At 36.8% G+C, this 14,153-nt stretch overlaps 2 protein-coding genes across 4 annotated transcripts in view; both read left to right on the top strand.

Moving 5' to 3' along the window:
* LOC123525147 (ATP-binding cassette sub-family G member 8-like) overlaps positions 1-14,153 on the top strand; it is a 49,348-nt gene that overhangs the window by 26,295 nt on the left and 8,900 nt on the right. For all 3 annotated transcript variants that reach the window (XM_045303956.2, XM_053521023.1, XM_053521025.1), the window contains 2 exons: positions 2-134; positions 13,309-13,432. In XM_045303956.2, the coding sequence (XP_045159891.2) occupies positions 2-134; positions 13,309-13,432 (257 nt within the window). The remainder of the gene's footprint in view (position 1; positions 135-13,308; positions 13,433-14,153) is intronic.
* LOC123523006 (uncharacterized) lies at positions 579-6,964 on the top strand. Its single transcript, XM_053521048.1, has 7 exons — positions 579-690; positions 2,304-2,484; positions 2,882-2,983; positions 3,490-3,725; positions 4,919-5,730; positions 6,429-6,483; positions 6,783-6,964. Exons 1-7 carry the CDS (start codon positions 594-596, stop codon positions 6,797-6,799), a joined length of 1,500 nt encoding a protein of 499 aa, XP_053377023.1. The 5' UTR covers positions 579-593; the 3' UTR covers positions 6,800-6,964.

Below are 14,153 nucleotides of genomic sequence, written 5' to 3'. Positions count from 1 at the left end.
GGTGGAAAGTGTCATCAACGAGCTTGGGTTAAGTCATGTAGCTGACAGTAAAGTAGGAGGAGCTGAGGATAGGGGTGTGTCAGGTGGAGAGCGAAGGCGTGTCAGCATTGGGGTACAACTACTTCTCGATCCTAGTGAGTTAACTTTCTATTAAATATTTGGATAAATAACAGTTTAAATATGCAACAATTACATTAGGTGATGAAAATGCTATACTATGGCATCATTGAGCCCCAAACTCCTTTAAATTTAATCTTAGAACATGACCAAAAGATTATGTCGCCCGTGTCAAGAAAAGTGTTTGGAATAGGGTCTTAAATCATTATAGGAATGTTATTCAGCATGCAAAGCTGTGCACCTTGAGATTTCACTCAACCAGTATATGGGTCATATTCATAAAACATCTTAAGTATAAGTTTTGACTTAAGTTGAAGACTTTACTTAAGTTTGTAGTGATTTCAACTTAAGGTAAGACCTGCGTAATACACTTCCGGTTCATTCGTCTTATTTCGACGAAAAACGTAACAATTCGGTGCGATCCGGACATAAACAAACCTTTTCCGTAATTCCGAACGTGGTTTCCTGCTTTCAAAATGAAAATAGAATCAGTGACGGGAACCACATGTTTACATCCGGGGCATCAAAATGGCGGCGAGAGATCCGAAAGGTCGTTTTGCTGGCCAGAAAAAGGTGAATAAAGCTATTAAGAAGCCGTTATCGGTAACTTTAGACCATGTATACTGTGGACAGAAACCGACAGTTTCTCAGGAACGCCATCGTAGTGACAAACACTTAAATCTGCCGGAGAACGCTAGTCGAGATGGTTGGAGGGATAGAAGGATTATTATCGAGTTGGGTGTGTTACTGGACAATTTAGAATATTGTGAAAAGTGTAAGCTAGGCCCTGTATCTATGAATAAATACTCTGTTGTTGGGGAGTTAAAAAAAGGTCTGTCAGGTTTCCTATATGTGAGGTGCAGCAACTTGGACTGTGAACATGTAAATCGAGTCCCGTATGGAAAGACACACAGAGTAAAAGAGAAAGGCATGCCTTGCTTCACAGCAAATACAAAGCTTGGTGTTGGTAAGTCCACTGATATTTATTCAAAGTTTTGTGTCACTTGTTTTTGTTCACATATTGCAATCCACTGAAAGTGGTGAAGAAAATAACTAGTCCAAATAAGGGTTAAAACGTAAACACTTTAGCCATATATAGGACTGACTATCTGTCCTTTAGTCTACGTAGCCGGAACCGGCAACCAAGCCACTGCCAATCAGAAAAAGGAATGTTACATGTGAGAATATGCATTTGCGGCGTCTTTCTGTGAAGGTCTGAGAAAATTACAAAAATAATCAGCGTTCCCATTCACATTAAAATTTGACCTGGTGCGAGATTGCTCGCGTATGAAATGGACCAAGTACAAATGCATATATCACTTTATTTACTGCACCGTCAACATTAAAACACCCCTATTGGTTGTACGCACGTATTGAGTGTACTATTCAATGTGTGTGTACACTCGATACGGGAGATTTATTGCCGACCTTGACTGCACACAGTGCACAGGCATTTATTGATAAAATCAAGAGAAGACAACGGATTTTGTTGAAAACAGGTATTCAAATTTTGTCTGAATAAGGCCAAATTTTTCCTATAACTGACAAATTTAATATTGTTTCTGACAGACTTAAAACTTGATAATAATATATATAATATGCTTAAGACTTCAACTGTCAGATGTAGAATTTTGGACAGACGTATTTTCGGATAAGGCCTTGTTTCCATACATCTAACCTCCAGGTTTAATTATTTACCCCGTAAATTTGTAACCAGGGTGTAGATTTTACCCTTACTTAATTTTTAAAAATGAGTTGGAACACTGAATAATAAAGGATGTTTGAATAGTAAATATGAGCCGTGCCATGAGAAAACCAACATAGTGGGTTTGCGACCAGCATGGATCCAGACCAGCCTGCGCATCCATGCTGGTCGCTAATGGTTTCTGTAATAACAATAGTCTTTGAAAGCGACCAGCATGGATTCTGACCAGACTGCGCAGATGCGCAGGCTGTTCTGGATCCATGCTGGTCGCAAACCCACTATGTTGGTTTTCTCATGGCACGGCTCAATTATAAAAATCTATTAAGTCCAGGGTTCGATTGATGTATGGTTAAATGCATTCTGACCACTGTACAGTGTTATTGTATATGTTTGCTGGCTTTACAAGTTTCAGTTGTTATTCAAAAGATAGAATACAAATGTTCGACAGAAAGGTTATTTTAATTATTCTGGTTTTGTTTAGCCATGATAGATAGCATTGGTGGTTCCGGGAAGGTTAACAACATGCTCTCCACTCTAAACATAGCCCCGATTAATAAGAGGAATCTGCAAGATATGGAACGACGTGCAGGAAGATTTGTAGAGTCTGTTGCCCAACAATCTATTGACACAGCAGCCCAAGAAACCTTTCAGAAAGAAATGAGGTAACATAATTAAATATATATGTGTTCTATAATTAATTAATGTAAATAAAGGTATATACATGTAGTAATTTTATCTCCAGTCCCATAAGTGAGTAATAAAGGAGGTGTACTGCAATTATCCTGTCCATTGGCCAGGGAATTTCTTGAACATCCTCTGGAAAAAGGATCCTATACTTCCAGTTTCAGATTGCTAAACATGACTTGAAGTTGTACCTTGCACTTTCTTTATAATTGTATGAAAATACATATGTATTAAAAATTGATAGTCAACACAAACCAATCAGACATTGTATAAATATTATAAATATAAATGCATACACACATTATTCTGTTTTCATTTGGGACATGTATAAATATGTATATGTTTGTTCATAGTAAAATACATTGATTATTTCAGTGAAATTTCCCAAGAGGAGTCCAAAGTTGCTGCAGCCAGCATGGAGTGTTTAATAGAAGATCTGGGTATTGCAGCATTACCAGATACATCACCAGCAACTAAGTAAATTTAATGTAATTTATTTCAACAGTGAATGAAAAGTTATGTTTAAATGAACATATAGAATTACAATTTTGCATCATAGAGTTTGCACATTAAATATGTATGTTAATAAAGTAATATGAGCCGTGTTATGAGAAAATCAACATAGTGGGTTTGCGACCAGCATGCATCCGTGCAGTCTGGTCAGGATCCATGCTGTTCGCTTTCAAAGACTATTGTTATTAGAGAAACCATTAGCGAACAGCAAGGATCCTGACCAGACTGCACGAATGCGCAGGCTGGTCTAGATCCATGCTGGTTGCAAACCCACTATGTTGATTTTCTCATGGCACAGCTCATATTTGGAACTGGCAGTATACAGACATATCAATATTGCAAATGTGACCAACTGTACCTTTTAATTCCTACAGATTTTTGTGCATAATTTCTATCATTTTTTCAGTAACAGTTAACTGTTATGAAACACCACAAACTTTGAAACACCACAAACTTTGATTCACTTGCAGGTCCATCTTACAAAGCTCATTAGTAACAGCAAGTATGCCAAGTAATGTGACAGATAGTGTTGACACCCCATCTCCCTCACCACGGAGACACAGAAGAAAGTGTAGACCGTTTGGCCATGGTAGGAGTACGACCATCCGAAAAAATCTTCTGTCCAAGTACAAGGCCAAGAGTCGATATGGTATGTCTTGCTCTGCTGATACTGCTTGGCAGAAACGTGGATTTGACAGTCTAACGTGTAAGCTTTTTTCTTCTCTTTTGTGTTCACATTTTTCATTGGATCTTTATGAAAGTTGGTCCGAATATTCATATTGATGATACCTTGGTCACATTGGAAACTGGGTCATGTGGGGTCAAAATCTAGGTCAGTAGGTCTAAAAATAGAAAAACCTTGTGACCTCTCTATAAGCCATACTTTTCAATAGATCTTAATGAAAAATGGTCAGAATGTTCACCTTGATGATATCTAGGTCAAGTTTGAACTGGGTCTCATGGTGTCAAAAAACTAGGTCATTAGCTCAAATAACAGAATAACTTTGTAACCTCAGTATAGACCATGTTTGTCAATGGATCTTTATGAAAATTGGTCAGAATGTTTCAGCGGAAGGGAGTAAAGGTTTATCCATTGCTGATCTGTCTGCCTGTCCATCCGGGCACAAAAATTGTTCCTGCGATAACATGAAAAGTATACAGATTATTTTCACCCGTCAAAGATCATGTGACTGTTACTAAAAATAGAAAAATAAAGAACTGCTTACATCTTCATTAGGACAAGATGTTTTTAGCTCACCTGTCACATAGTGACAAGGTGAGCTTTTGTGATCACCCTTCGTCCGTCTTCTGTGCGTGCGTGCGTGCGTCCGTCAACAATTTCTTGTCTGCAGGATAGTGGTTTCATTTATGATTTTATTTTAACCAAACTTGCACACAACTTGTATCACCATAAGATCTCGGTTGCTTTCTTGAACTTGCCACATCCCATAATGGGTTCCAGAGTTATGGGCCCTGAAAGGGCCAAAATTAGCTATTTTGAACTTGTCTGCACTATAGCAGCTTCATTTATGATTTGATTTTTACCAAACTTGCCCACAACTTGTATCACCATAAGATCTTGGTTATTTTCTTGAACTGGTCAGATTCCATCATGGGTTTCAGAGTTATGGCCCCTGAAAGGGCCAAAATTAGCTATTTTGACCTTGTCTGCACAATAGCAGCTTCATTTATGATTTGATTTTAACCAAACTTGCACACACCTTGTATCACCACAAGATCTTTGTTCCTTTCTTGAACTGGCCAGATTCCATCATGGGCTTCAGAGTTATAGCCCCTTAAATGTCCAAAATTGGCTATTTTGACTTTTGCAGCCATATATATTCATTTTTTAATAATAAAGGGTAACTTTCAGTTATAGTCAAGTTATATCTATTTCAGCTCATACATTCTTTATGAGTTCTTCAAAGATGGGGAAGAAGATTGTAAAGAGCGTCATCAGCCACCGGCAGTGCACAACCTGCAACTGGTGGAGACGTCACCGACCCGGCCAGCCACTACGGCAACATCGCTGTGTACGGAACCACTCGGGTAGTGCCCGTTCTATGGAGAGTGAAAGTGGAGAGAAAGCTATACTGGATCTAGCTAAAGCAGGTACCCCGGTGGAAATCCTTGAAGGTGATGGTGACAACACTTTATTGGCCAGACTGAAAAGCAAGCATGGAATCAGTCTGAAAAAGAAATATGACAAAAACCATGTGATCAAAAACTTAGGCAAAAGCTTGTATGGTTTACAAAATGAGAAGGGAATCAAAATAAGCAAGATATCAATAAGTCATATCCAAAAGTGTGTCTCATATGCCCTTTCAAAGAATAGCGGGGACTTACATGGATTACAAGAGAATCTGAGAGCAATTATTCCTCATAACTTCGGTGATCATCAGTTATGTCAGCCAAGGTTTTGTGGTTATCTAAGGAATAAAGATGTATCCTATGTTCACCGTTCACTACCCTACAAATCTAGTTTGACTGGTGAGACATTGAGAAAACGGCTAGAGGACATTATGACACCTTTCATTGCCAAAGCGAGCCAGCTCATTGAATTGGGATCCAGTCAGCAGTGTGAGCACGCCAACCGTGAGGTATCGCTCAAAGCTCCAAAGAACATCTACTATGGCGGGACTGAGGCTTTAGACTTCAGAGTACAGGCCACAGCAGCTTTTATCAATGAAGGCAGGAACTATATAGTAGAGGTAACACAGTTGTAAAATTGTTCTAATGTTGTTTACAAGTTCTTTTCTGGGAAGGGGTCTTGTTTTTCAATGGTGGAAAAAATCACTAGGTTGGCAAATGTTTTAATCATGTAATTTTCAGTAGTGATCTTTTTAGCCCACCTTACATGAGATGGCTTGTCTGTGATTCGTCCGTCATTCCATCTGTTTGTTAACTTTTTATTGCATCTCCTCTGAAACTGTTGCATGGAATTCAATGAAACTTGGCCACAATGATCACCCTGTGACCTAGTTGGTCCTAAGTGAGAATTAGGTCAAAGGTCGAGGTCACAATAACCTTCATCTTAAATTCTTATCAAATTTTGTTACCACATCTCTGAATATACAGGGTGGATTTCAATGAAACCTGGCCACAATGATCCTAAAGTAGCCTAGTTGGTCATAAGTGAGCATGAGTCACATTCCTACTATATTTATTTCTATGAATGCCAACCTAGAAATTTATTGGAACAAAAGACAAGTTACTGATTCAATTTATGAAGTATATTTTGAAAATGTATACATAATTTCTGATGGGACTGGCTTACAGCTGATAAGTGTTCCAATCATTGAATTTGAACTTGTTTGTTTGTATTTGTTTGTTGCCTTTTTTATGTTGTGCAGTCTGTCGATGTTTACCCGCTTTATAGTTACAGTTCAGATGTTCTTTTGATTTTCAGTTACTACGTTTTGCAGTTGATAGTTACATTGTTTGGTTGTCTTCTACAGTTACAAGTAAGTGTACAATCTCAGGTCTTTATAATGTTGTAAATTCACCAATTGTATGATCTGTACAATAATTACACCATCAACTAGTAATTTAGATTAATTGTAATGATTTTTGTAAGTTCTATGAAAGCAAGTTTTCTGTATAATTAATAATATACATTTCTGCCATTATCTGATAGTGGTAATAATAAATCTATTCCTTGTTTCAAACTATTGTACAGAAGAGCAACTTTTGTAATTGATGTAACTGTAGGCTTTTTTACAAATATGTCTTTCAATAACTACTTTTTTCATCATTATAAAAGGTAAACAAAAGTGCTGATCTGTCCCCTGGACACCACACACAAGAGTATGCAAAGCAGTGTGCCAGCAAACGCAAAAAATGTCAAGAAACGTTCTGTAAGCCTTCTGCAAAAGGAAGACGTTTATTCCTGAAGAAAGAGCGTGCTGTCAACCAGTCGGCTACAGAGTCACTGGAAGGCATGACATATCAGTCAGGTAAGTTTCTTCACTTACAGTTGGCCAGTTTTGTTTGTATCTGTATTGTACCTACATGTATATGATGCTTTCATTCAAACATACATGTAAACTTTTAAATCTTGAACCTCAGTGTAATGTTTGCAACAGTTTTATTCAAATTGGCTCATAGTTTTTGCTCTGTCTGTTATTTACAAAGTGATGACCTTGTTATGTTATAACTGAAAAAATCTTTTGGTCTAAGAATTTATCACACATTTATCATGTGTATCAGGCAGTACTGGGCACCCATGCTGTGTAATTGACATACATGTATATATGTATATACCTCAACCTCACTTTATATATATAAATTGTATGACTTGTTAACTTTCACCAATTTATATTTCTACAGAAGTTGGCCATGAAGATTGTACTGACATAGACAGAATCCCTGATCCTATACCGCGTGGAGTATTCAAGCCAGTCTGTTCAAGTGGCGAACCATCGTACATCACTGTGGACCTTGAAACTACAGACCTTAGTTAGTATTGTTATCTTTTCCCTTCGTAAATACAGTTGTCTACCTTTATAAACACAGACAAAGAAACAGCTCAAGAGTTATGATTTTGCATTGTTTGCCTATTCTATGCTTTGTGGCAATGGCTGTTTCTAATCAAATGATCTTTTTATGGGAGAGGATTTGTTCATGCATTGCTTCGACCAAAGGTTTTTTATGTCGCCTGCTATGGAGTAGCCGCGTTATATATAAGGATCACTTCTCCGTCCTCTGTCTGTCTGTCCGTCACGTTTTCTTGTCTGGTGCAGAGCTCGAAAACTGAAAGATACAAACTTATTACTTCACACAATGATAGAACTCATTGAGGGGGTGTGCAGTGTCAAAGAACCATAACTCTACCTGTCCTAGTTTTTGAATTATCTCCCTTTGTCTGAATGTTCCCGGCAGGTGACACCTGTGATCACTGATCGCTCTTGTGTTTATTATGTCTCCCCCAGGAGACATATTGTTTTTGCCCTGTCCGTCCGTCACACTTCATTTCCGAGCAATAACTGGAGAACCATTTGACCTAGAACCTTCAAACTTTATAGGGTTGTAGGGCTGCTGGAGTAGACGACCCCTATTGTTTTTGGGGTCACTCTGTCAAAGGTCAAGGTCACAGGGGCCTGAACATTGAAAACCATTTCCGATCAATAACTAGAGAACCACTTGACCCAGAATGTTGAAACTTCATACGATGATTGGTCATGAAGAGTAGATGACCCCTATTGATTTTGGGGTCACTCCATCAAAGGTGACAGGGGCCTGAACATTGAAAACCATTTCCGGTCAGTAACTTGAGAACCACTTGACCCAGAATGATGAAACTTCATAGGATGATTGGTCATGCAGAGTAGAAGACCCCTAACGATTTTGGGGTCAGTCAATTAAAGGTCAAGGTCACAGTGGCCTGAACATTGATAACCAGTTCTGATCAATAACTTGAGAACCACTTGACCCAGAATGTTGAAACTTCATAGGATGATTGAACATGCAGAGTAGATGACCCCTATTGATTTTGGGGTCAGTCAATTAAAGGTCAAGGTCACAGTGGCCTGTTCATGTAAAATCATTTTTTGGAAATAACTTGAGAACCACTTGACCTACAATGTTGAAACTTATTAGGATGATTGGACATGCAGAGTAGATGACCCCTATTTATTTTGAGGTCACTTCATCAAAGGTCAAGGTCACAGGAGCCTGAACAGTGACTTGAGAACCACTAGGCCAGGAGTGTTGAAATTTAGCGGATGACTGGACATGCCAAGTAGATGATCCCTATTGCAGCCAACCATCAGTGTCTCTTTGACTTTCGCTCCTGAACCCTATTGACTTCTTGCCTATAGGACTTTGCATTGGGGGAGACATGGGCTTTTTTACAAAAGCATTTTCTAGTTTACACTTGTTATTTATTTCATTCATTTCACTTCTCATTTGCTGCTATTTTTTCAGTTCGAGGAGAGGTGTATCCTCATATAACACAGATAGCCGCCAAACATGTGAGCACAGAGAAGAGCTTCAGTTGCTATGTGTTACCCAAACTACCGATGAGTGCCTCTGCCGAACAAGTGACTAAAATTGTTGTGACAAATAGTAGTGATATGTTTGTAAATGGTGTTCCTGTTGAAACTAAAACTATTGAATCAGCACTCAGAGAATTGTTTAGCTGGCTGAAACAGTTCAGAAACGTGTTTCTAATTGCACATAATGGAAAACGTTTTGACTTTCCTATCATTATCAACGCCTGCTTAGCTACCGGAATGTTTAGTGAACTTTGTGCATGTGTGTTAGGATTGGTAGACACTCTTCCAGTATTTAAATCCGTATGTCCTAAAAGGGAGTCTTACAAACAGGAAGATCTGGCCCGTACATTGCTTTCCAAAGTGTATAACGCTCATAACGCTCTTGATGATGTCAAGTGTTTGTCAGAGCTGGTCAGTTACGCTGTGAAACATGATGAGAAGTGTGTAGTAGTGAAGAGTTTTCCTCCTAGAGATGTCAAACACAACATGGAATCCAACATAGAGAAAAGAAAAACATGCCATCTCTTTCTGTTCTGGTAGCAAATGGTGTCATGAAGTCGTCCACTGCCGACAATGTGGCTAGCTCGGGGTTAAATTTCAAACATTTACATACAATCTTTCTACGTAAGGGAGAAGATGGACTGTACAATGTATTTACTATGAGAAACAGTGAAGGGCTGCCAAGAGTGACAAATTCTAAGAGGGTTTTGGAGGCTGTAATTCCAAAATTAGTGTCGTATTTTGAAGGCAAAAATTAGGTTTGTTCGTCAATTCAAGGTCAAACATGTACTATGTCTTGATTAATTTTATAAATAATTTGACACTAGTTCAAGTTATTTATCTTTCAAAGAAGTATTGAATCTTTCAGAAGAGTACTGTATTTATGAATAATGTATGGCAAGCAAAATAGATACTTATTTTTGTGAAAATAATCATGAAAGACATTTCGAGCATTCTTTTTCATGAAAAAATTGTTATCGTAATTTTAGGGGATACCTTTTTGCTTGGACTTATTTAAATAAAAATAGATGGTAAAAGTTTTTGATTTTCATATATCTTATTGCCTACACTTTGAGGAAAATTTTAATACCAAAATTACATTATTACATACCTTTGAATGTATAAATTTTGAACTTTGAAACAAATAGTTGAAAAAAATTTCATCCCACAAGTCGTCAGTTTTAGCCCATATCGCTATATATTTTTGCTTATATTTTATGAAAGCCTTGTTTACTATACATGGATTGTTGTTTTTTGGTACAATATATATATAGAGGAATAGAATACCTGCTAGAAAGAGTGTTTTTTTCTTTTTGATGAAAAAAAAATATTATAATGCAAAACAGGTCTCTTGGTTCTGTTGGCGTCAAATGGCCGAAAAGGGGTAGTATCAAAAAACACCTGTAACTATTAAATGACGCGGTAAAATCTTTTAATATTTCACGTTTAGATGTACAATATGATACAGAATAACAATACAGTTTGCAATTCTAGGTTCTTGATATTGCCCATTACACAGGTCTTACCTTAAGTCTCTATTGCCATGACTCGGTCACATATATCTCTAAAAGTATTTGACCTATAGTCATTAAACTTTGTAGGTACATCATTACTTAAACATGCATTGTCAATAAGTAACATAATATGACGGTTCAGTGACATGAAGTGGGGGTACTCAGCTGCTGGTTCTTGATATATTTACACTAGTCTTATATTTCTACGAGGATGTAATTGTGGTGTTATTTTCAAACCCCGTGTAATGTATATCTAGGAGTCGGTTTAAATACAGTTGTAAAATAGATTATAGACATATTTGTGATAATACACAATTAGCATGTTTTGTTTATAAGATTTTGTGTTCTTTATCTCTTTACTGATGTAAATAAGTTAGTAAGTAGCTATTTAGCAACTGGACCATGTGCATGTTATTACACAGTTGCACGCGCACTGATGAAAAAAATATCTTGGAACATTCTGCTATACATTTTCGCGAAAGAAAAATCGTTTGTTACTTATTTAAGAGCATTTTTTCAGGTACTGATAATTAAATGTTTGCATCTAGGTTACGCATATATGTTAGGTTATGTATGTATATCATAAAGACGTAAAGAAGCAGACAATTTACAGCACGTTGGAAATATGTTACTATCCTGTAATGTTCCAGACACTTCCTGTGGAATGAAAAATGAAATACACATGGCAACACACCCAACTCAAAGCTGCACAAAATACACAAGCCTACACACCGATATAAAATACCATCAATAATACACGCTGCACTCATGGCACACGGATAGGACCAACGTGCCTATTCATTCTTAACTCTTACCCTGCTAAATTTCTATAATGAACTTGTCCATCTTTCAATTTGCACAGTACTATTAACTGTTAAAAAGGGGTGCTTACCAAAAAGATACTGACTGAATGGCGAACACTGCAGATCTTGATCAGACTGCACGGAAGCGCAGGCTGATCATGATCAACACTGGTCGCACAGGCAGAATCAATCGTGTCCAGCATGGTAAGGGTTAAAGTACCCTTCGTGTCTTCGATTATTATTATTTTTCCATTAGTTTTTCTCCAGAAAAAAACATTGAAAGCGTATTTACAAATGAAGTAATTTTATTGTAAAAATCAAAGTGGCTGTAATAACGAGTAAGTAAGCAATGTTGATCATACATGTACACCAAATACATATAGGATCAGAAATGCTAGATTATTTGCAGATTTCTGTATTCTGAAATAATACATTGTATTACGTCATTAGACTGAAAAAAAAAACTCCTGCAGTCGGATTGTGAGGTATATTTAGCAAAACTATTGTTTCTGCATTTATGCCCGCATTTGGTAAGATTTTTGACACAACGTAATTATTTGAACAAACATGGTATAGGGACACCGAATGAGCTTTTTTGTGATATTAATTCAAAATCTAAGTGGCAGTTTTCGAGACGATGGTGTTTGAACATTTTCCCATTTCTAGCTCTGGCGGCCATGTTTAAAGACTTTGAACAATCTTGGGCCTCCGAACTAAACATGTCTGTATAAATATTTCAAAATCGAACCAGTGGTTTTGGAGAATAAACCATTTGAAGATTTCTATTTCAGCTTTGGTAGAAGGACCCCATTAGGAACATTTTAGTGTGTTTTTTTAATCAGGGCAGTAATTCCTGAAAAAAAAGTCTCTCAAAATGAACAGGAGATTTTTTTCCGTTTCTTCATTGTAACCATAAGACTCTTCGTTGATGACATAGATATGAAGGACCACCCAAGTAACATTTCTATGAAGTTCAGTTGAAAAATATACTTTGTAGTTTTGGATATGTTCTTAAAAAAGTGATGACGACGGCGGGCGGACAGACGATCGATATATAAATATATCGATTTCAAAAAAGAATTTTAATTGATAAATGTATTGAATAATACTTTGGATTTCCTACTTGTGCGTTAACAGTCCCATGTATCAGTGACGCGCAACAAATTTGAATTGACCAAATTACCGTTCATAATTAAAAAAGTTGCATAATAGTTTGGTGTACGATTGTATATTTGGTCATTTAGCCAAAACCGAAAAAATAATACATGTACTATTCCTAAACAGCTATAGTAAATTCATTTAGGCCTTACTGAATGATTTCTTGTATAATTAATAACAGAAAAGGTAAAAGCTCTTTGACAAAAAGCTTTTCAAAACAGTGAAGTTCAGTAGGATCGGCGGGTGATATGATAGTCGTCACGTAACAGCTTTCCATGAATTCACACTAACAAACCAAAAAGCAATTATTTAGAACAATCTGGGGAAATAGCTCGATATTTTAATGCATGTCAATTCAATTATAGTAATGAACAAAAGTAGAATGAGTGATGCAAATGCCTGAAATTGATATACAGAAGTTAAATTGCAGCTATTCTAATGGTAAATGAGAATGGAAGTGGTATGATGTGTATGTGACAGTGATGGATGATGTGTGTTTATCTTAATTAACCCTTACCCTGCTAAATGTCTATAATGAACTTGTACATCTTTCAATTTGGAGAGTACCATTAACTGTTTAAAGGGGTGTTTACAAAAAAAAATATACTGACTGGATGGCGAACACTGCAGACCATGATCAGACTGCACGGATGTGCAGGCTGATCTTGGTCTGCACTGGTCTCAAAGGCAGAATCACTTGCCGCCAGCAGGCTAAGGGTTGTGTGAATGCATTTATATAATTTGCATTACGTGTATCAAATTTAAAAGTCATTTACAGTCGTTGCGAAAAACAAAAATCTAAATTGCAATGTTTACAGGTATATTGTTTCTTGATGAACCTACATCTGGTCTGGATTCCTTCACCGCCCATCACCTGGTAGAGACTCTGGCAAAACTTGCCAAAAATAACCGTACCGTGTTGTTATCTATACATCAGCCGAGGTCAGTATTTTACTTTAGAATTCGTCTGATATTAACTTATATGAAAAACAAAATTTAAGTTCAATATAATCACTTAATCTATCTGGATAGACTTATGCTACCGCCGATTTCACAGACGTGAAGTCCCCATGGTAAAAAGCACATTCGCATAAAATCAAATTCTGAAATAACAAAACATGACTACACTGATAAATGCAGTTGGGAATAATTCAATTATTTAACTACTGCTGCATACTAATATAGCATTGGATGAACTGAGTATTCATTCGGGAGATCTGAAAATGATGCCGTATTTCCATATTCGGATTGTAGTGGGAATAGCATATAAATGTTATATACAAATAAATAAGATGAGACAAATGTGTCTGATTGTTGGTTAGATAAATTTGCATATGGAATAAAATACTTAATGCGCATTTAAAGGGAAAACAAGTGGGATAGTGGACGAAAAAGTAAAATCTTTTGAACAGATGTCTTATATTCTGTTGACTTGCTTACTTAAAAAAAAGATATATCATTTCTACTTTGAGGCGTATTTTTCGTGATTTTTTCTTATCTACTAATCTGACCTTTGGAAGGTTTTCATTACACCTGGAAAGTGTCATATTTCATTTATCTGTTATAATGTTACTCATATATACCTGGGCTAATGTAAGAAAATATCACTTTGATGGCCAGATTCTTGGTTTGTCACATGTTTTGCAGCTTCGCATATAATCCC

The sequence above is a fragment of the Mercenaria mercenaria genome, chromosome 1 (genome assembly GCF_021730395.1).
Source record: "Mercenaria mercenaria strain notata chromosome 1, MADL_Memer_1, whole genome shotgun sequence".
NCBI classification, from domain to species: Eukaryota; Metazoa; Mollusca; class Bivalvia; order Venerida; family Veneridae; genus Mercenaria; species Mercenaria mercenaria.
The sequence above is the reverse complement of the archived record's forward strand: the minus strand, read 5'-3'. Positions and strand labels throughout refer to the sequence as shown.